The 21,886-nt window shown below is 36.6% G+C and overlaps 1 protein-coding gene across 1 annotated transcript; it reads left to right on the top strand.

Moving 5' to 3' along the window:
* Positions 1–362: 362 nt before the first annotated feature.
* LOC141284912 (complement C2) lies at positions 363–21,562 on the top strand. The gene is made up of 19 exons (XM_073817941.1): positions 363–444; positions 1,217–1,441; positions 4,737–4,973; positions 5,317–5,502; positions 7,775–7,948; positions 8,028–8,126; positions 8,240–8,373; positions 8,729–8,867; positions 8,952–9,083; positions 10,935–11,039; positions 12,138–12,275; positions 14,501–14,598; positions 15,270–15,399; positions 15,572–15,722; positions 16,046–16,122; positions 17,916–18,007; positions 19,048–19,180; positions 19,260–19,309; positions 20,803–21,562. The coding sequence occupies exons 1-19, from the start codon at positions 378–380 to the stop codon at positions 20,956–20,958; spliced, it is 2,523 nt and encodes an 840-aa protein (XP_073674042.1). The 5' UTR covers positions 363–377; the 3' UTR covers positions 20,959–21,562.
* The last annotated feature ends 324 nt before the right edge of the window (positions 21,563–21,886 follow it).

Genomic DNA, 21,886 nt, shown 5'->3' with positions numbered 1-21,886 from the left:
TTGTCATTCCATTAACAACATCACAGTTGCCAGAATTTCATCTGAAATTGCTGTTCTTGGTCTTGTTCTTCATCATCCCTTTCATTCTCATCCACCACTTACACATATAGTCAAAAAGATTTTTTTTTTTTTTTTTTGCAAACTATGTTTACCTTTCCTTAAGGTTTTTCCAAAACAGTGATTTATTCAAAACATGTTTCTGTTCAGTGGGACAGAAATTAGACACGTGACCTTTAAGATTTACAGAAATTGATTAGTGTATAGTAATTTCCCAGAATTGCATTAAAAATGTTAATGTTTAATCACTCCTCAAATACACGTTACAAAGGTTCATATTGGTATTTCACTCACATCAGCGAGTGAAACCAGAGCGCATCATGTCAGCTATGCACTACGCAACTGCATGTTTCATTTCTTTTTTCTTGTGTATCTCTATATGTGAAGGTAAGTGCATTTAAGGTAACAAATTTTTCAAATTGCGGGTCACAAAGTGAGAATGCAAAAGTTGAGAATAATGATGCATTCACCAATTTTAGTTTTTAACCCTTTGTGGTTGTTATTACGTTAAGAAATATTTCTGTTAGACACTTCCAGAGTATAGATATCTTTTGTATGAACACTTTTGTGTGAAGAGCACTGATTATTTTGTTTTAGATTATGAAATATCCAATAAACAAGTTGTTTGGTGGGCATGTATTTAGTGGCATAAGTCCCAGATCACACTAATGTTTCCGGTACTGCTTTTCAGTGACGGTGATTCTTCAGGGCTGCACACAAAAATAAGCATGCATTGTCATCTGTGTAGTCTGTTTCACTAATGAACTGCTTGTGAGCTGGTTCTTTTAAGTATTTGTTCAAAAAGTCTTACTGGCTCCTACACTGTATGAGACTAAAGGTTGTAGGCCTATGCCACAGACCTCCTTTTAAACAACAACATAAACAACAGCAATAGTATGAAACGCTTGAGAAAATGATTTTAACCTGGTTTAAGCATTTTGTTTGGAATATACTGTAGGACTACTTCCATACCCAGCAAAAAAAGGTAACAACTTAAAAATAACTCTCACAAGCCAAAATTGAAGGATATAAATGCTTCTACTACTGACATCAGCTGTGAGACACAACAACCACTTTTTCATACAAGCAATGACTTACATTTCATATCTGAAATAATCAAATGTAAGGCTTAACAATAATGAATATTTCTCTATTTCAGTGAAATCACAATATGACTATGATTATGAAGAGAATGTACCCAAAAACTGCAGCACATCATCAGAGTCCATCATTGGAGGCATGGTGGAGTATTCCAATGGCGGTGCTGTAGGTAGTCGGCTAATTTATCACTGCAGCGATGGATTCGAACCTTATCCAATCAGCCAAAAGGTCTGCAACTCTAAGGGAGAATGGAAGCCTAAGGTATCCAGGGTCAAATGTGAAGGTAATATTTAAAGAGTTCATGTTTTTATTTACCATATTCTATAAAGCTGAGCTTTTCTATTATTAGGCCAATTTTATACCATGCATGTAACAGTGTTGGCTGTGTAATAGACCAGGACTAGAACAAACTTGCTCATTCAGCCAAACCTATAGACTATAAAGTATGTTTATGTGTTTGCTTTTGGTACCAAAATAAATAACTGTTGACCATTTTCTACCTTCTCTGTCTAATTTAATTATTTTTTACTTCTCTATTCTTGATGCAATGATCAAAATATTATTTTACTGTCAGAAAAAATCTTTAGGGGTACAGCAGCCTATTACTGAGGCAGTATCCTCAGAGGGGTATCTTATCTACCCCTAAATGGTGTAGATAATGGCTTTGCACACAAAGAATCCGCTTTTTGGCATGTTTGCACCGCAGGGACTGGGAATGATTTTAGTTATAGCATGCTCAGCAATCTCACAGCCACATTTAAACTGTCTGCAGATGTGCCAGGGCTTTCTGGCCAACTCCTGTATAGAAAGTAATACAACAGTCTATGAAAATATAAAAGTTCTCTAAAAGAAAAAAAAGAAAAAAAGCACTTCATCTTTGCTAAAAGTCTCACATAAAAAAAGCAACATGTGACCACAGAATTTATTTGCTTGTCAAATTTGAATTTGAGTCAAATAATACATTTATATTTTTCAACACTGTTCTATTATGCTTAGCCAAAGAGCCATAGATAGAATTTATAGTGCTTTGATTTCCAACTGGTCCAAAAATAATATTTTTAATAAGTGTAATGCCATCCAGTCCTTGATGCCAGTTATGCAGGTCAAAAGCGAGCTTATAGCAGACCCATTGTCTTTTTTTTTTTTTTTTTTTTTTACAGTGGCAGATAAATCTGTGTATCGTCAATATAACAATGAAATGAAACACTTTGTTTCTTAAATATAGTTCCTAAAGGGAATAAATACAGTGAAAACAAAAGGGGGGCGAGAATAGACCCTTGAGGTACTCCACAGTTTAGTAAAGCTTGCATTTGCCCACTTTAACCACAAAGCTTCTATCTGCTAGATATCACTTGAACCATTTAAGAGCCACCCCATGAATTCCAGCATGGTTTAACAGCCAAGAAACCAAACTATTGTGATCAACAGTATTGAATGATGCACTCAGGTCCAATAACACTAGAATCACTGAAGCTCCAGAATTGAGCATTTAATTGAATATCATTGTCAGCCCTTAAAAGTTTCTGTGCTATGTTGAAATATAGTGTAAATAAAAAAAATGACTGCAGTTGAATACAACCTTCTTCGAAACCTTAGAAGGAAATGAAAATTTCAAAACTGGTCTGAAATTAGATGTGGGGTCCAAGCTTGATCTCTTTAATGCTGGCTGCACTATAGCATGTTTAAAATCAGCTGACACCAAACCTGTCATCAGGCAAAAACTTGCGGACTAGTAGAGGGTTTCGTATGTTTGACAATCGCTGCCCAATCTGTCATAGAAATTGGCTCAAACTGATGAAAAACAGTTGAGGATGTTGGCAAAAGAACTAGTTGATAATAAGCCAATAGCTAAATGGTCAAATACCAGCAATTTTGGGCCAGATTTGCTAGAAGCGTGCGCCAATGCAAACCATATTTTGGCATTAAAATAGTACTGTCAGGATTTACTAAAGACGCGTAGTAAAGAATTTGTTCTTTTCACACCTGACCTTATTGAGTATGCGAGTGGTTCCCAACCACATTCCCAGAGACCCCACAACACTGCACATTTTGCATCTCCTTTATCTGACACACCCATTTTAGGTCTTGTAGCCTCTTCTAATGATCTGATCATCTGAATCAGGTGTGTTTGATTAAGGGGGTTCCTCCAGGAATGTGGTTGGGAACCACTGGAGTATGCGTTTGTGAGAGTTTTACAGACACAAAATTTATGGGAGGAGAGTATTAAAATAAATCACGCAACATGATTTAGTAACATTTGCGCATGTCAAATTACTAGTATTTGTGGCATTATTTAACGCCCCCAAAAAAGAATGTCTTAAAGCAGGCGGTTTGCACTGCTCTTGGTAGATTGCGCTGGTCATTATGGAAATTATCTGATTGCCTTCTTTAACTGTGTTCTTTAATTGTGCGCATTGTCAGTAAATCACAGACACAATTTTCCCCTCCCATTGGTGCTTTTATGGAATTGAGCTAATTTGCCCAGATTAGTAATCCTGTCCCTTATCTGTAAAAACTTTTTTTGGAACTTCATCCTCTTTGAAAGAAGTTATGCAACTCGGGCAGGCATTATTGGAACAGCAAAAGACTGGGAGTTGAGTGTGGACCTTGTGAAGTTCCCAGGGAACATCTGTATGACCACACTTGGGGCAGATTTAGTTCTGCTGTGAGAGTCAACCTGGCAGGTGTTCACGCTAAAGCTGAGAGTTCTGCGGGAAGGTCATATAGAGGAGGTCCATGAACTCAGTAGGCCCCAAGTAAAGAGTCAGCAGGAATATCACAGAAGTTGCTGAGAGAGCTTCATGACATGATCAGTGGCAGAACACTGCTCAGACACAAGTCAAAAGGGTCCTATTATGCTCTTTTACAAAGTCTTTATTTTGTTTTGGAGTGCGCTAGAACATGCTCTCATGCTTGGTGTTTCGAAAAACGCATTATTTTTCACATAATTGACATTATTACAATAACTTTCTCCCCAGGCTGGCACAAATGGCTCGATTAGTTCCAGGTTTAATGAAGGTCTGCCTTCCGAAAAACTAAATGTGTTGTGTGTTGTTAGCAGTCCCACTGCGTTGCAATTGGCGAACAGCTTAGACAGCTTTTCAGTCCTGCCACGCCCCTTCCCAAAGCAGCAAAATCCGTGTACAACGACTTGTTTTGGACTGAACGCCATTCAGTCTGTGCCGTTCTAAAGCTTGGGAGTGCCAGGATTATTTTTAATGTAACTCCAATTGCATTCATCTGAAAGAAGGAAGTCATATACACCTAGGATGCTGGAGGGTGAGTAAATAATACGCCACAGTAAAGTCCGTGAAAGTGATTTTGTGCGTCTTTGTGATGCCACAATAATGCGCTGTTCACTTGCAGAACGTAAGCTTCTAGAGGGCAAATAAGTCTGAAGTAATGAATTTAGGTAAAGGGGTGCAGAGCCAGTGGTGGTTTTGTAGGTAAACATTAATGCCTTGAATTTTATGCGAGCAACTATTGGTAGCCAGTGCAAAAACTTTTTTTGAACTAAAAATTGGTTTCCACTGCTATCTAATACCAGGATTACTATGAATCCCATCTGTGTATTTTAGAAACCAATGATTATGGAGATTATGAGGAACCACAGAAGAACTGCTCTGTGAAAGTGTCCATAACGGGAGGTAGCGTGTCCTACTCCAATGAGGGATTGGAGGGAAGTGTGCTGACCTATCACTGCAGGGCAGGACACTACCCTTTTCCAGCAGCGCAACGAGTCTGCGACAAAGATGGAGAATGGTCAGCCATGAGTCTCCCAAATGGAAAGAGAACACTCAATGCTGTGTGCAAGGGTATATTCTCATATCGAAGTACACATATGGACTTTTCACTCTGTGCTTAACCCTGGGTTATCATCCTTTTAAACTCTGCTTTTTACAAAAACAAAGTTTTACCCCTCCAATTCTAAATGAAACAAGTCCTTTTTTCATGTAGGCTGCATGCTTGATTTATCCAGTCAATAATATGGACATTGCAAATATGAATGTTAAAATGATATCAACAAATGTACAAACAAATGTTAAATGTTGAATACCAGGATTAAGTCATTGCCCAGAGTAAAGACTGAACAATGTAAAACACAGACTACTTCTTTGGCTTCCGCTTAAAGGACCTATGTCTCTTTTTCTCTTTCAGAGATCCTTTGCCCTGCTCAACTTGAGCTTGACAATGGGCAGTTCTGGCCCAGGAGACAGTGGTTCAAGATTGGAGAAAAGCAGACATTTTCCTGTCTTGAAGGATTTGTTTTGACTGGATCTGCTGAGCGGAACTGCACTCACTGGGGTGGATGGACCGGTTCTACACCTGTGTGTGATAACCAGTGTGAGCATTTATATTCCTTTGGATCCAACTATATACACTGTAAAAAAAAAAAAAAAAAAAAAGAGCAGTAAAATTTACGGTAAAAAAAACTGGCAGCTGTGGTTGCCAGAATTATACCGTAAAAAATACGGTAGCAATGTTTTACGTTTTTTCACGTAAATTTACAGGTAAATACCGTAATTTCACTGATATAATGGTAATGTACCAACTTTTTGAAATACTGAAATCTGTTTCGTACTTTTGTAAGACACTGATAACCATCAAAAGCAGGTAATGATGACAACATCACATGATGAACCAAAGCCCATCACAAGGAGATTTTCAATAATAACTTATATAGAAGGTGCACCGTGTCATTCACACAAACACTAAACACCATCATGGTAACACACATAAAACTGAAATAATGCAAAAAACATTAATTTAACAACATTAGATGTAACATACAACCCTAATGTACAAAACTGCCAAGAAAAAACATCAACGGTTATTCACTGTAAATTTGACGTCTTTTTCATTTCCAAAAACGGTATACTCCCGTAAAATTACATGCACAGTTTTTCACCGTATATAAGAGGGGAACTTACCGTTAACCATTTCACAGGTTTTTACCGTAGCATTTTTACAGTTTTTTGCTGTTAAATTCACAGTCATTTTTTACAGTACAATTAAATTTGTGATTTGGTTTCCTTTTATGGTCTTGCGATATGCTACTTTTCTTTCACACTGTTGTTTCATTTTATTATTCTCAGTGACTACTCGCACACTGTAAAATGTAATAAGTTGACTTTATTTAGTTTTTTTTACTTTTTCTAAGTAAAGTTAAATAGAAATAGTATGTTGTACTGACAAATGTTTAGTTGGTATAGTTTACTTAGACAAGAGTTCTAGTAACTAAAAAGAACTGTAGGGGGTTCTTGATTCTTTACTTTAGGTTTACTCTTGACTTAGTATTGCTACTCACTGACTCCCAGAGTGCATTGCGGCATGAATAAATTATGCAATTGCTTTGTTTTACTGTTGTTGTTTTTATTTTATTGGCTATCTTGTGTCAGTAGTAGCACAACAAAAAGAGCAAATAAAATGCTGTGTTGTGATTCACGTGCTGAATGTTAAAGTCTGTGTCTGACTGAAGCATATTACTGCATATATTAAAAGACTGTATCAACCTAATTAAAAGCTCCATAAGGTGTTTATGAAGAACAATAAAAGAGTAAAGGATCATTAGTAAACATGAAAAATACAACTATTGATATATATCTAGTTACAAGATAGACCGCTTCATAAAAGCAATCAATTTTTATAATTTTCTTCCCTTGAAATCAAATAACTCTGATTTCACGATGCATTGCTGCATCAACAGGAAGAAAGTTATAATAAAACAAATAAAGTTCCCAAAGGAAACATGAATCACTATAATGGTAAGTTATTTTTTTTTACTCAACATCAATTTATGAAAAAGATATCTGCAGACATGGAGGAAATAGTTAAAGGTCTATTAAGAATTGCCGTACCTCAAAAACATTTCTTTTCTTCTTTTTCTGTTGTTATTTTGTACATCACCAATATAATAGTGCACTGCTGTCTCTCACTGTGCTTTATTAATGTTGTTGGTTCCTTTGTGGCTACTTGAATATTTTAAGTTAGTGTTACTCGAAGCAGTAAGTAAATTGTTTTACTTGCCTTGAAAGTAGCTGTAACTCTCCCTAATTTATGGTTACGTATATTTTCAATGCACTGTAGCCATTGAGTTGACTTAATAACACTTAAAATAACAGTCTGCAAGAAGACTTAAAAATCAGGAAATTTCCAGGAAAGAGAGAAGCAGGGTTGCCAGGTTTTCACAACAAAACCAGTCCAATTGCTACTCAAAACTAGCCCAAAAGTAGCCCAGTCGAATTTTGAGGGGGGTTTCCAATTAAAAATCGCATTCCAGAAGCTAAATATTACATAACTGGGGTCGCTTTAACCCACGGACATAAAAAACAACCTGCGGCAACAAGTAGCCAAATTGGCAACACTGGAGAGAAGAGATATTCTGATGAATAATATCAGAACAAACCTTAATTTTTCGGATTAAATGTTTAAATCATTTTTTTTCTTTAGACATTCCTATTAAGTAGAATGTGGAAGTAGTTGTGCTGGTAGTCCAATTAAATATTAAATAGATCATTAAACAAGTTGTTATTCTGAATCCTAATTGTACAATGCATAGTTTCTATATAAAATATACAGCATGTAATTGATATTTATCTTATTTTCCTTATTGCAGCCGAAGACTGTAAAAACCCAGGCACACCTCCAGGGGCCTTACGTACTGGGCAACGTTTCCGAATTGGAGACAGAGTGCACTATCAGTGTCAGTCAGGTCTGGATATGCTTGGCCCCTCTGAGAGACAGTGTTTGGATTCAAGGGAATGGAGCGGGGCAGAACCGCGCTGCTACGGTCAGTCAAAGAAACAGAGGTTTATTTACATAAAGTAGTTGATCTGGGACAATGTAAACATGTTGAATTTCTTTTTTAGGCCAGTACTCATTTGATCAACCAGCTGCCGTAGCTCAGGCCTTAGGAGGATCTCTGACTGCAGTCATGGATGTGTCACTCCCCGACTTCAAAAAGAAAGGTGAAAAGAGAACTTTTGGAAAAAAAATTTTTTTTGTGCACTAGTATCCATTACCGTTATTGCCTCATTATTTTAGTCATTCACTTCATTTGTGTTTATTGCACAATCACTAGAGCAAGGTTTGGGCAGGACTATCAAGGTTGTAGAAGGTCGCCTGAACATCTTCATTCTTTTGGACACATCAGCCAGCATTTCACCGGAGAGTTTTCTCTTGGCCAAAAATGCCACTATTCAACTTATCCACAAGGTTTGTGTTTTGATAACTTGAAAACTTAATGGAACCCCGGGTAAGACTTGTATGGCTTTGTGTAACATGAATGATGTCTCTTACTGAAATATGTAGCAAATTGAAATTTCTCCATGTGGATTTCACTTTTTCAATGTAAAGAAAGCAGCTTAGCAGAGATAACTAATGATTTCACATGAGCCACAAACATTTCAGACTAGCCCAAATAGGCCTTCTTTGCATCACTGCTCCTCATATACTACAGTACAGGCGTGCATACTACTTCTATTTCCCACCTCTACAGCATAAAACAGCCATCATGAGTTTGAATCAAAATAAAGTCTTATGCAATAATAACATTAGTTTTGTCTTCCAGCTGGATAGCTATGAAGTCAACATGAAATTTGACATCGTCTCATATGCCAGTGAGCCCAAAGAAATCGTATCCATTACAAACGACCCAAATCAAGATGTGTATTATGTCTTGAGGGAACTAAGCAAGTTTAGTGACAAAAGTATGTTTATTTACTAAAATTTGATGTGTTCTTATTAGTGTTCTGACTCCAGTTTCTAGTTTCATGAAATATGTTTCATTTTAGGCCATGGGGATAAGAGAGGCACCAATCTGCATGATGCTCTAGACAGGGTGTACAATCAACTTGCTGTGCTCAGGGAGAACAAACAAAATCGCTTCAATGAGACTCAGAACGTCATAATCATTGCAACTGATGGTAAGACTGACCAGTATGAGACGGGTAAAGAGCCAGTTTTACTTCTGTGTCTGAGCCTCACCTATAGATGTGTGTGTGTGTGTTGTTGTGGTCAGTGTAGATGCAATGTGCAGTTGCGCTTCTGTAGAATTGAACATCAGTCTACAATAGTGTTTCTCAACCATGAATTGTGCATCCAGAAAGTATACACAGTGCTTCCATTTTTCCACATTTTGCTATATTACAGCCTTATTCCAAAATGGATTAAATTCAGTATTGCCTCCAAATTCTACAAAAATCCAATCTTTGCAAATTTATTAAAAATAAAAAACAAACAAACAAAAACATGTACGTAAGTATTCACAGACTTTGCCATGACACTCAAAATTGAGCTCAGATCATTTATCCTTGAGATGTTTCAACAACTTGATTGGAGTCCACTTGTGGTAAATTCAGTTGATTAGATATGATTTGGAAAGGCACACACCTGTCTATATGAGGTCCCACAGTTAACAGTGCATGTCAGAGCACAAACAAAGCCACAAAGTCCAAAGAATTGTCTGTAGACCTCCGAGACAGGATTGTATTAAGGCACAGATCTGGGGAAGGGTACGAATAAAATTCTGCAGCATTGAAGGTCCCAATGAGCACAGTGGCCTCCATCATCCATAAATAGAAGAAGTTTGGAACCACTAGGACTCTTCCTAGAGCGTGATGTGATCAGGGGAAAAGGGCCTTAGTCAGGGAGGTGATCAAGAACCCGATGGTCACTCTGAAAGAGCTCCAGCGTTTCTCTGTGGAGAGAGGAGAACCTTATAGAAGAACAACCATCTCTGCAGCACTCCACCAGTCAGGCCTGTATGGTAGAGTTTGCCAAAAGGCACCTGAAGGACTCTCAGACTATGAGAAACAAAATTCTCTGGTCTGAAAAAGCCTCATGTGTGGACCTCAGACTGGGGTGACAGTTAATCTTTCAACAAGACAATGACCCTAAGCGGCCCAGCCAGAGCCCATACTTGAACCTAATTGAACAACTCTGGAGAGATCTGAAAATGGCTGTGCACTAACCCTCCCCATCCAACCTGATGGAGCTTGAGAGGTACTGCAAAGAAGAATGGGAGAAACTGCCCAAAAATAGATGTGTCAAACTTGTAGCATTATACTCAAAAACCTGAGGCTGTAATTGGTGCCAAAGGTAAGCAAAGCATTAAGCAAAGACTTTGAAGTGGAGTGCTCACCCTGTGGTCTGTGTGGGTCCTAGCGACCCAGTATAGTGATAGGGATACTATACTGACAAAAAGCACCACCTTTCGGATGAGGCGTTAAACAGAGGTACTGATTTTCTGTGGTCATTTAAAATCCCAGGATGTCCTTTGAAAAAGAGTAGAGTTGTAACCCTGGCATCCTGGCCAAAATTCGCCTGTACATATTTCACTAGTTCGCTTTTGCATATAATAAACAGCGTAAAGTTAAGCGTGTTTGGCATGCTGTCCGGGAGAGGGCTCCGAGCTCGGCCTTTGGCCCGAACCCAATAGCGCTCCCCCCCTGGCTGGAGGTGAGGAGAAAATAAACAGGGGGGGTGGGAGGGATGCTGGAATCAGAGATAGCTGAAGGTAGGACTGCTTGGTTATTTAAAGGGACTGTAGTAATGGGATAAGGAGAGTGATTGGATAGGGAGTGATTGCTGATGATGAATTGGCCGTGTTAATTATATGCGCGAGCTCCTCCTGAAATTTGTTAATGAAACATCACTAAATGTCACATATTAAACTACTTCTTATAAAGTGCTAATGTTAAAACCTCAAAAAGAATTATTTTATTATTTTAAAGGACATTTAACCATGTACTTATTTTGCTTTTGTGTATTTCCAGGCCACTCCAATATGGGACCCAGCCCACAAAAGGTTTTACCAAAGATCCGGAACTTATTCGGCTACAAACCTGGCAGTGTAGACCACACACAAGAGCAGCTCCTGGGTTAGTCTCATAAAGGTTTAACCCTAATGTCTACCTCTACCAGACAATTTATTTTGTACATTGTATGCAATTTTACAATGTATATAATTTAGTTACCTTAAAGCAGTAGTACACTTTCAGAACAAAAATTTACAGATAATGTACTCACCCCCTTGTCATCCATGATGTGCTTTCTTTCTTTCTTTCTTTCTTTCTTTCTTTCTTTCTTTCTTTCTTTCTTTCTTTCTTTCTTTCTTTCTTTCTTCAGTCGTAAAGAAATGGTGTTTTTTGAGGCAAACATTTCAGGATTTCTCTCCATATAGTGGACTTCTATGGTGCCCCTGAGTTTGAACTTACAAAATGCAGTTTAAATGCAGCTTCAAAGGGCTGTAAATGATCCCAGACGAGGAAGAAGGGTCTTATCTAGCGAAACGATGGGTTATTTTCTAAAAAATATTACAATTTATATACTTTTTAACCTCAAATGCTTGTCTTGCCCTTTGAAGCTGCATTTTGGAAGTTCAAACTAGGGGCACCATGAAGAGAAATCCTTAAATGTTTTCCTCAAAAAACATAATTTCCTTACGACTGAAGAAAGAAAGATATGAACTTCTTGGATGACAAGGGGGTGACTACATTATCTGTACATTTTGGTTCTGAAAGTTAACTACTCCTTTAAATGACATTATGTCAGAATATGTCAGAAGAAAATGTTTTATACACTCAGCAGTTTGTAAGACATAAATAAGCATGTAATATGCATGTTTGTAAACGGATGTAAACAGAGATCTTCTTATAAAAAGTAAACATAGGCACTGTGCATGTATGCAAGGTATTTTTTGCATCTAATTAAGAAGACTGTCATATTAAAGTGCTTTTTACATTTCCTATTGATTTGATTATTTCAGTTGTACTCTTGGATCGATTGAGGCATTTACATGAATGACTTTCAGCTATTAATTCAATTACTAGTAGATTATTGGGGTTCATGTAAATGTAGATAAAGCCAGTTTACCATCCATTATTTCCTTCTGTGTGAAAGCCTAAATATTGTGATTGTTTTCAGGTAATGTTTTCTCTCTCTCTCTCTCTTAATGTTACCATTTGTATGTTTCACAGATGTGTATGTGTTTGCTGTTGGACAACAAGTTAACAAGAAAGAACTCAAAAGCATTGCCTCTTCCAAGAAAGATGAGAAACATGTTTTTGTTCTGAAGGACTACAAAGAGCTCGGGCATGTGTTCAATCGAATGATCAGTAAGTAATCACAAAATCAGAAAACCTCTAGGGTCCATGGTTGAATTGGTATCAGGTCAATTACCATGATTTGTTTCAGCTTCATTCTATTTGAATATTGCTTATTTCTATCTGTTTCAACTTGGATATACTTTTTTTTTTCAACTACATATGATTCATTTTCTAAATACCCCACATAATTAGTCAAACCTAAAAAAAAAACATATTTTCCTACCTCAGGCATTAACAACCTTTTATTAACAAAACATTTTTTTCTTCAGATTGTGACACCTTTTCTTTACAACCCCAGACAAAATGGGATTGGTTTAAAAAGCCTGCTCATGTGTCCCTGAAAACCAAAGCTAAAAATACACAAATTGTTTTTCTATAGTCTTTTTAATTTTGTAAAAAATATTTTTAATTTAATTTAATCACAATTATATTGTTTTAGTCCTTAAAATAATAGTCCTAAGAAATAATTTCATTCTTAAATTGTCTTCCCTATATTTTTCCCAAAATATTAATGGGACAAGGTGTGACGGGGTTGAAGTCTATATAACACATTTGAAGCGATACATTGCCTTTAAGTTAAATTTTTGGTTTTGTTTCTCTCTCATATTGTCCCCTTATTTCTGGGTCAACATATCTGCAGCCCAACACTGTCTTTCTGCTGCAAATGTCGGTGCGATTTCTGATATAGTATATATATGCTTGTCAAAGTTTAAGTGGACATATTACAATAAAAATTATATTTATAACAAAAATATGAGCTTTCATGATTTTGGTAAGTATATATTTGCTGAAACCATGGCTATTTCATATTTTTTTGTTAAAATGATTAATAAATGAAGTAAATAACTCACAAGTTCACAACTGTCACGACCACACACAAAGGGAGAAGGTGAGTATCTTTCAAGGTATTTATTAACAAACGTGCACAGTTCAACACACGTGCAAACGGGTGAATAATGTCTCTGTGGTCAAATCTTCAAACATAACACAACAGGTGAGTTCAAGTTCATAAGGATCATAGCGTTAGCAACAGTCACTTCCCTCTGACACGATTAACGTGTTTCACAGGAGAACATCAGAGCAATCCACGGGGAGCACAGGAGAACATCAGAAGAATCCACGAGGAGCACAGGAGAGACAACAGGAGGGGGAGAAGATCCACAGAGAAGCATCCATGCAACTTCGATACCAGCCGGTGAGTGAGTGAATGAGGTAAGTATTTGAAGGGTGTGGTGATTGCTGGTGCAGGTGACGGTGATTAGAATTCTGGTGATGGTTCACGGGTGTGCTGTGGTGGTGATTGGCTGGTTGGTGGAGGATCGTGGTGATTGGGGCTGAGGGAACGTGCAGAGGGTGTGACAACAACCCCATAACAATGAGAAATATATTTGTGACGGGATGAGGTTTTTACTGAAAATGGCCACTGCTCCTTAATAAAGCAAGCACGCTGTATATACTTATGGATTAGATAGTATGTTTAAAAAAAATCATTTTCTATCTTAATTTTATGTGACAAGGTTGAGTTGTTAAGTTGTACCCTCCATGAATAAAAAGTATGGTACAACTAACCATTTTCTATTTAGTAGCAGCACCATTAAAGAGACCTGAATGATGTCATTTTGGGTAAATAATGTCACATATGAGCAAAAAATGCTTTTCTTACTTAGATTTTTTGTCTCGTTTCCAGTCAAAATATCAAAAAATTCTTAAATCAAGAAGGATTTTCTAGATGAGTAAAAATTATTGTCTTGTTTTCAGAAAAAACAAGCCAAAATTAAGTGCATTTTCGATTGAAACAAGCAAAACAATCTGCTAATGGCATAAGAAAAATTAACTTGTTTTCTGTTTGAAATAATGTTTTTTTGCTTACCCCATTGGCAGATTATTTTGCTTGTTCTAAGCAAAAACTCAGTTTTTCAACTTAACTTTTACTTGTTTTTTTTCTGAAAACAAGAATTTGAACATCCTTCTTGATTTAAGAATATTTTGGCTGGAAACAAGACAAAGCATCTAAGTAAGAAATGCATTTTTTGCAGTGCAGTACCCTGGTGGTTTGTCTGCACAGGTCAGCTCTACGGTAGATCTCCAATAAAACAATTGTAAAGAAAGCCAAAGTTATTACTACTATAAAGATACATCATGGTTTTTGTTATCCTTTAAAAATGTCTCTTTTCCAAAATACAAACCCTTCAATGTTTTATTTCCACAATGTAAATATCCTCCACCTTGTCCAGGTGATTCTGCTGTGACTAAATGTGGAGTGGCACAAGAGAAGCAGGACAACCCTGAAACCCCTTACACCACCAAACCTTGGCACGTTGATATTCAGTGGGTTAGTACATTCACATCAAGAGTTTTAATGAAACTAGTGATAAAGACTTTTCATGGACTTTTACACTGCAAAAATGCTTTTCTATCTTAGATTTTTTGTCTTGTTTCCAGCCAAAATATCTAAAAATTCTTAAATCAAGAAGGATTTTCTAGATGAGTAAATTATTGTCTTGTATTTAGAAAAAAGGAGTCAAAATTAAGTGCATTTTTGCTTAAAACAAGCAAAATAATCTGCCAATGGGGTAAGCAAAATAATCTTGTTTTGTCTGTCTGAAATAAGATTTTTTTTCTTACCCCATTGGCAGATTATTTTGCTTGTTCTAAGCAAAAACTCACTTCATTTTGAGTTGTTTTTTCTGAAAACAAGAAAATGATTTTTACTCGTCTAGAAAATCCTTCTTTATTTAAGAATTTTTAGATATTTTGGCTGGAAACAAGACAAAAAAAATCTAAGCTAGAAAAGCATTTTTTGCAGTGTAGTTTGTTGCTCGATTTGATTACTTTGCTCCTGTGTCTATTTTGCTCTCGGTTTGTTTAGTTCTTTGTCTCGTGTTGCTTCTGCTGTTGCAGTTTTCTCCTGTTGATCCTATCTTAGTTTTATAAAAACTGTTGCATGTAGATCTATCTGTCCTAGATGGTAGATTATATTTTTACAGTTTTTCTGTCATCCAGAAACTTGGACAATGCAGAGGGTCTATACTAACGAAGAGTATGATTCTGACAGCTGCACACTGCTTTATAAAAGTGGATTCAGATGACTCTATATCAACAGCCAGTGCTGACGAAATAACAATTCAACATGGTAAGAGCTGTTGTTGTTTTTTTCCAGCAGTTGTATGGAATAATGCAAGGTCACTAAGGCTATTTTCCACACAAAGAGAATCAATTATAAAATTGGCTGTTCTCTTTATGCTGTCGAACAAAGAGCGAAACAACAATATGAACATTTGCTATTCTTCAATTCTATTGCAAAGGGAATGGTAAAGGAGTTAAAGCCATGGAGCTGATTCTTCATCCACAGTTTAATTTGAAAGGCCTTAAGGACAAGAATGTCAAAGAGTTTTATGATTACGACATCGCTCTGGTTAGGATAAAAGAAGATATTAAAATATCTGTGAATGCAAGGTAAGATTCAGCTTCTATGTTCCTTATCTATTGCATTAACAATTCACCAACCCGCTTGTTAAGTCTAACGTCACGATTTCCAGGTCCAATAGCTTTATAAGATCCTAAAAGCAAATATACATTCATGATCTGCTGTAGTGGTAGCAAAAAGTCTCTGACAAGCCAAACAGTGATTTATCCTGATTCTTAAGACTGTAGGGTACAACATGAGTTTTCGAAGGTTAACAATACATCACGACTCTGAACAAGTAGACTGCCTTAGAATTTATTGACATCTAGTTATGTCTTGCCAATGAATGCATTACATATAACTTTGTGCACAGGCCCATTTGTTTGCCTTGTACTGGTTCGTCAAACCGGGCTCTCAGATTGGCTCCAGACTCTACATGTGACCAGCACAGTGAGTATTCATACAGTGAGAGAAATTACAATTTGATCCCCTGGGCCCAGTTTTACAAAAAATGTAATCTGGATCAAATTGGTCTGGATTTGTAAATCCCATGTTTTGCTATCCAGGATTAACTGATCTTACTTTTATGACAGTTTTTTAAAGGAACATTGGGTTGGATCACTGTGATCCAAATACCAAATCTCAGGATTACCAAATCCTGTTTAGCAGAGCCTTAAATGGAACCTACTGGCTTAGCAAAGAACAACAGCTAGGCAAAATACCAGTGGCCACAAATAGCCATTGTTTGATTTAATTGTAAGAAACAGAAACACTGCAATAAACAAACATTTTACATTTTTTGAGTTTGTTCTAATGTTAAATGACAAAACAAAAACAATACTGTCAGAAAGTTAAAAATTATTTACAGGACAGATACCAGCACCATCTTTGACTTTCGATCCATTTATTTGACATCTGATAGTTTTGATATTATTTTGTTGTTGTTTTTTTACCATATTTTATTAGATGTGACATGCTTCATATAGGCTTCAAATATGAAGGAATTTATATATCATCAGTAACCATTAAGTTTGTGATCATTCACTTAAAAAATTAAACTTTTTTTTATTTTATTTGATTCAAAAAATCACAACAAAATCTGATGGGATCAGGATAATCCTGTTTTTTTTTTTGATCAAATAGATCCCAATCTGAGTTCAAAGTTTTGAAAAACCCAAAGGGCAGGTTTGATCCAAATCAAATGTGAGACTGGATTACATGGTCTGATCTTAATTCAATATCCCTCTTTTACTTTTGAAAAACCCATTTCCAAGATTTGATCCAATCCATGATCCAAAAGAAAAACTGGGCCCTGCTGATTTTGTATGTTTGCCAACTGAAAAAGAAATGATCAGTCTATACTTTTCATAGTAGGTTTATTTGAACAGTGAGAGACAGAATAACAACAAAAAAACCTGAAAAACGCATTTCAAAATGTATACATTGATTTGCATTTTAACGAGTGAAATAAGTATTTGACCCCTTCGCAAAACATGATTTAGTACTTGGTGACAAAACCCTTGTTGGCAATCACAGAGGTCAGACGTTTCTTGTAGTTGTCCAGCAGGTTTGCACACATCTCAGGAGGGATTTTGTCCCATTCCTCTGCAGATCCTCTTCAAGTCATTAAGGTTTTGAGGCTGACGTTTGGCAACTCGAACCTTCAGCTCCCTCCACAGATTTTCTATGGGATTAAGGTCTGGAGACTGGCTAGACCACTCCAGGACCTTCATGTGCTTCTTCTTGAGCCACTCCTTTGTTGCCTTGGCCATGTGTTTTGGGTCATTGTCATGCTGGAATACCCATCCATGATCCATTTTCAATGCCCTGGCTGAGGGAAGAGGTCCTCAAGCAAAATTTGACAGCACACATGTTCTCGGGGTCATAGGCAGCATTCCTCCTTCTTCCAAACACGGCGAGTTGAGATGATGCCAAAGAGCTTATTTTACTCATTAAAATGCAAATCTTTTTTGAAAGGTGTTTTTTTTTTGTTTCTCTGTCTCTCACTGTTCAAATTAACCTACCATTAAAATTATAGATCTGATCATTTCTTTGTCAGTGGGCAAACGTACAAAATCAGCAGGGGATCAAATAAATTTTCCCTCGCTGTAAAATTCAATGAATATATTGTAATCAAGACATTCTGGAAAAGAGCATAAACATTTAAAGAATACTCACACTCTGTAATACTCATAATCTGTAGCTAAAAATCATTTCAGAACAAAATTAATGTTTGTGTTCAGAGAAACTGCTGCTCCATCTGGATGAAATTCCGGCTCAGTTTATCAGTCAGGGAACTCATCTATCAGACACCCGCATACATACTGGTGCAAAAGTGAGTCCTTACAAAACCACATTTCTATTTCTCTATACAGTATATTACTGTTATTTGCTTTGAGACACTTATAATGTTAGTGAAGTTTAGTAAAAGCCAATGTTGTAACATCACAAGGTCTACATTGGACAGACAACTGCCAAACTGGCCTAAAGTCCACAGATATCTATTTTGCCAGCGATACACTTATGTTCTATGAAATGTAAATAAAACAAACATTAAAGGTGCCATAGAATGCATTGATACAACATTTTAAAGTGTTCTCTGATATCTACATAGAAGGTATATGGCTTAGGTAAGGGCAAAAATTCTCCACGGTTTTACAAGTCCATTTACAACCCTAATGAAATGGTCTGTTATTACCTTATTTGGAAGGATCATGAATAATAATGAGGAGCTCTGCTCTGATTGGCTTTTTTCCCCAGAGAGACTCATTTCAGTAGCTCGCACATGGAGGAAAATATATATTTAATCACGGAGCTCCTGCCGCTATTACTATAAAAAGACTATACAATACCCAAGAAGTATCACTCATACATATAGTTTTGAATGGGGAAAAATGCAACGCTCAATATGGTTACGAAGCCCCGCCTTCTTAATGAAAGAGCCAATCGTTGATTAGTAAACGTCACTGCAGCTGCAAATGTTGGGGGCTTGATTCCAATGTCACAGTCGGTGTTATGTTGGAATTGACCTATTTTTCAGTGGTCTTTTGCAAACACTAGATTTATATAAGAAGGAGGAAACAATGGTGTTTGAGACTCATGGTATGTCATGTCCATGTACTGAACTGTTATTATTCAACTATGCCAAGCTAAACACAGTTTTCCATTCTATGGCACCTTTAAGCTCATTTTACTAGATGTTTTGAAATGTCTGTTCAACTTTTATCTTCAATAACAATGTCTTCATTAACAAAATAATCTTCTTGTGGGGGTTTGTAGCAAATGTTTATTGATTATTTGTGATCCATTTGATGAATTAAAGTGCATGCTGTATTTGTTTGAGTGTTTCTAACAGTATAATTCTTTCATCCACAGAGAGCTGCATGCATAGAGAAGGCAAGATCCATCATTCCTGGGGACAGCACCGCATCTCTGTCAGAAGTGGTCACAGACATGTTCATGTGCACTGGAGGATCAGAGAAAAACAGAGCTGAAATGACTTGTAAAGGTATGGTTGAAAAAAAAGAAGAAGATATATTTATATCCACACACTTAAAACTGCACATAATAAATGTAATTCTTTGCAGGGGATTCTGGAGGACCTCTCTTTCTGCGTAAGAGGATGCGATATTTCCAAGTGAGTGCTTTGGACTTTATTTTCAAATGTCTTTAAAAACAATAAAATCTTTAAAATAAGCTGCAGAGGTAAAATGATGAAAAAGTATATGACATGTTCTTTAAAGAATCCTTGGCAGGAAGCAAGACATTTCAAGGGTGAATTTCCATTTCATGCTGACTCTAATTATCACCAGGATATCTTCACAAATGCAAGAAGGGAAGTGACAGCAGAGAGCATGGACATGTGTGAAATGTGATAATAATGCAAACTGAACTAGGAGATTTCTTATCATGGCTGCACATCGCAACAGGCAGCATCAGTTTCAACATACTTAATTTACCAAAGAAATTTGGTTACATTTTGCCATTGCAAGTAGTTTCCATCCACAGCCTGCTGTCCACAAGGGAGGCCAAAACCACACTAGTAGGCCTGTCCATTGTAGGGCCAAAGCTTGAATAAAGTGGTGCATCTAAGCCAGGGGGCGACTTTAGATCCAATTTGCCTCAACGCACATGCCAGGAAGTTTCTAGTATGCCCAGTAAGAGCTTGATTAGCACCCTCAGGTGTGTTTAATTGGGGTTGGAACTCTCCAGAACCGAGTTTGGGCACCCCTGGTCTAAACAGACCAACTAGCTCCAGGGCCCGGTTTTTCAGACTATTTAATCTGGATCAAACTGGTCTGGATTTGGAAATCCCATGTTTTGCTATCCAGGATTAACTGATCTATCTTACTTTTATGAAAGTTTTTTTAAAAGGAACATTGGGTTGGATCACTGTGATCCAAATACCAAATTTTAAGATTACCAATTCCTGTTTACCAGAGCCTTAGATGGAACCAACAGTGTAGTCTACTGGCTTAGCAAAGAACAACAGGTAGACAAAATACCAGTGGCCACACATAGCCATTGTTTGTTTTAATGGTAAGAGACAGAAACACTGCAATAAACAAACATTTTACATTTTTAGTTTGTTCTAATGTTAAATGACAAAACAAAAACAATCAAAAAGTCAAAAATAATTTACAGGACAGATACCAGCACTTTCCATCTTTGACTTTCCATCCATTTATTTGACATCTGATAGTTTTGATATTATTTTGTTGTTTTTTCTACCGTATCTCCTTAGATGTGACATGCTTCATATAGGCTTCAAATATGAAGGAATTTGTATATCATCAGTAACAATGAAGTTTGTGATCATTCACTTATAAAAATACAACTTTATTTTATTTGGTTCCAAAAAATCACAACTGAATCCACCCTTCTGATGGGATCAGGATAATCCTGTTTTTTTTTTTTTTTTTGGATCAAATAGAGCCCCATCCGAGTTCAAAGTTTTGAATAACCCAAAGGGCAGGTTTCCAAATCAAATATAAAATTGGATTACATGGTCTGATCTTAATTCAAAACCCCATTTCCAAGATTTGATCCAATCCACGATCCAAAATCCCACTGGATTACTTTTGAAAAGCTGGGCCCTGGAGTCATTTGATTTCTGTTCCTGTCCCACAGGTGGCAGTGGTGAGCTGGGGCACTAAGGAGATCTGTGACTCAAAGACTGCTGTCAAGAAATGGACCGCCGATGCGCGAGACTTCCACATCAATGTGTTCCATCTGATGCCCTGGTTTAAGCAGCACCTCGACAAGGAGCTGGTGTTTCTTCCTTAGCAAAACGACATGAAATAACAGCTGATTGGAATGCATAAAAACTATTCAAATTCAACAGATTACTGAATGTTTTTAGACTTCAGTCTTCAGATCTGCATGCTCCAGAGCAAGAGAATGAATAATAATGTGACTAAAACAAATTATGATGAGTTTTCTTTTCGTAATCCCTACTGAAAGATCCTTTACTTTAGAAAGTTCCTTCTTACTTTCTTACTTGATGTTATTAAAATGGCTTTTGTAATGATATTAAGGGCCTCAGATAACTGGACACAAGTTCCCCCAAGTAACCCTTTCTGTTTGTAAGTCACTGTTTATTACAAAATGTTTTTTTCTCTGATTTTTGCTTGTCTTTTATGTGGTATTTGACACATCTTGAAAATCGGTCCAACATATATGATGTAAAGGGTAAAAACATCTACATGATTTGTTCATTTGCTTGTCCAGTCACTTTCCAAAGTCTTTGTTCTATGATAAATGAATGCCTAACAAGAAGTGTTTATGAAATGTGTATCTGACCAATAAACTTAGAACTAGTTGGAGATGTGAAGCATATCACTGTATATGTCTCATTATTTCCATGGGGTTCTTATAACTCTTCTTTTAACCATACTATTTTTCGTATTTGTTCAGTATATGGTATGCACACTGTGCTCAAGTATACATGTTTTCTGTATGTATAGAAATGACAGTTTTGGGGGTAACGCATTACAAGTAACGCAAGTTACGTAATAATATTACTTTTTCCAAGTAATGCATTACTTTTTAATTGACAAGAAAATATCTGAGTTACTTTTTCAAATAAGATTACATGCATTAATTCATCTCACTTATTAAAAACAACAGACACAGTGTTCTTCAAAATGAATAAAAACACTGAAATACAACCCAGCAAATGATGCAAACTTGCAATGATTAAATATGTTAAATA

This window comes from Garra rufa, chromosome 14 (genome assembly GCF_049309525.1).
Source record: "Garra rufa chromosome 14, GarRuf1.0, whole genome shotgun sequence".
Classification (NCBI taxonomy): Eukaryota; Metazoa; Chordata; class Actinopteri; order Cypriniformes; family Cyprinidae; genus Garra; species Garra rufa.
Note: the sequence above shows the minus strand (reverse complement) of the source record. Positions and strands in the feature narration are given on the sequence as shown.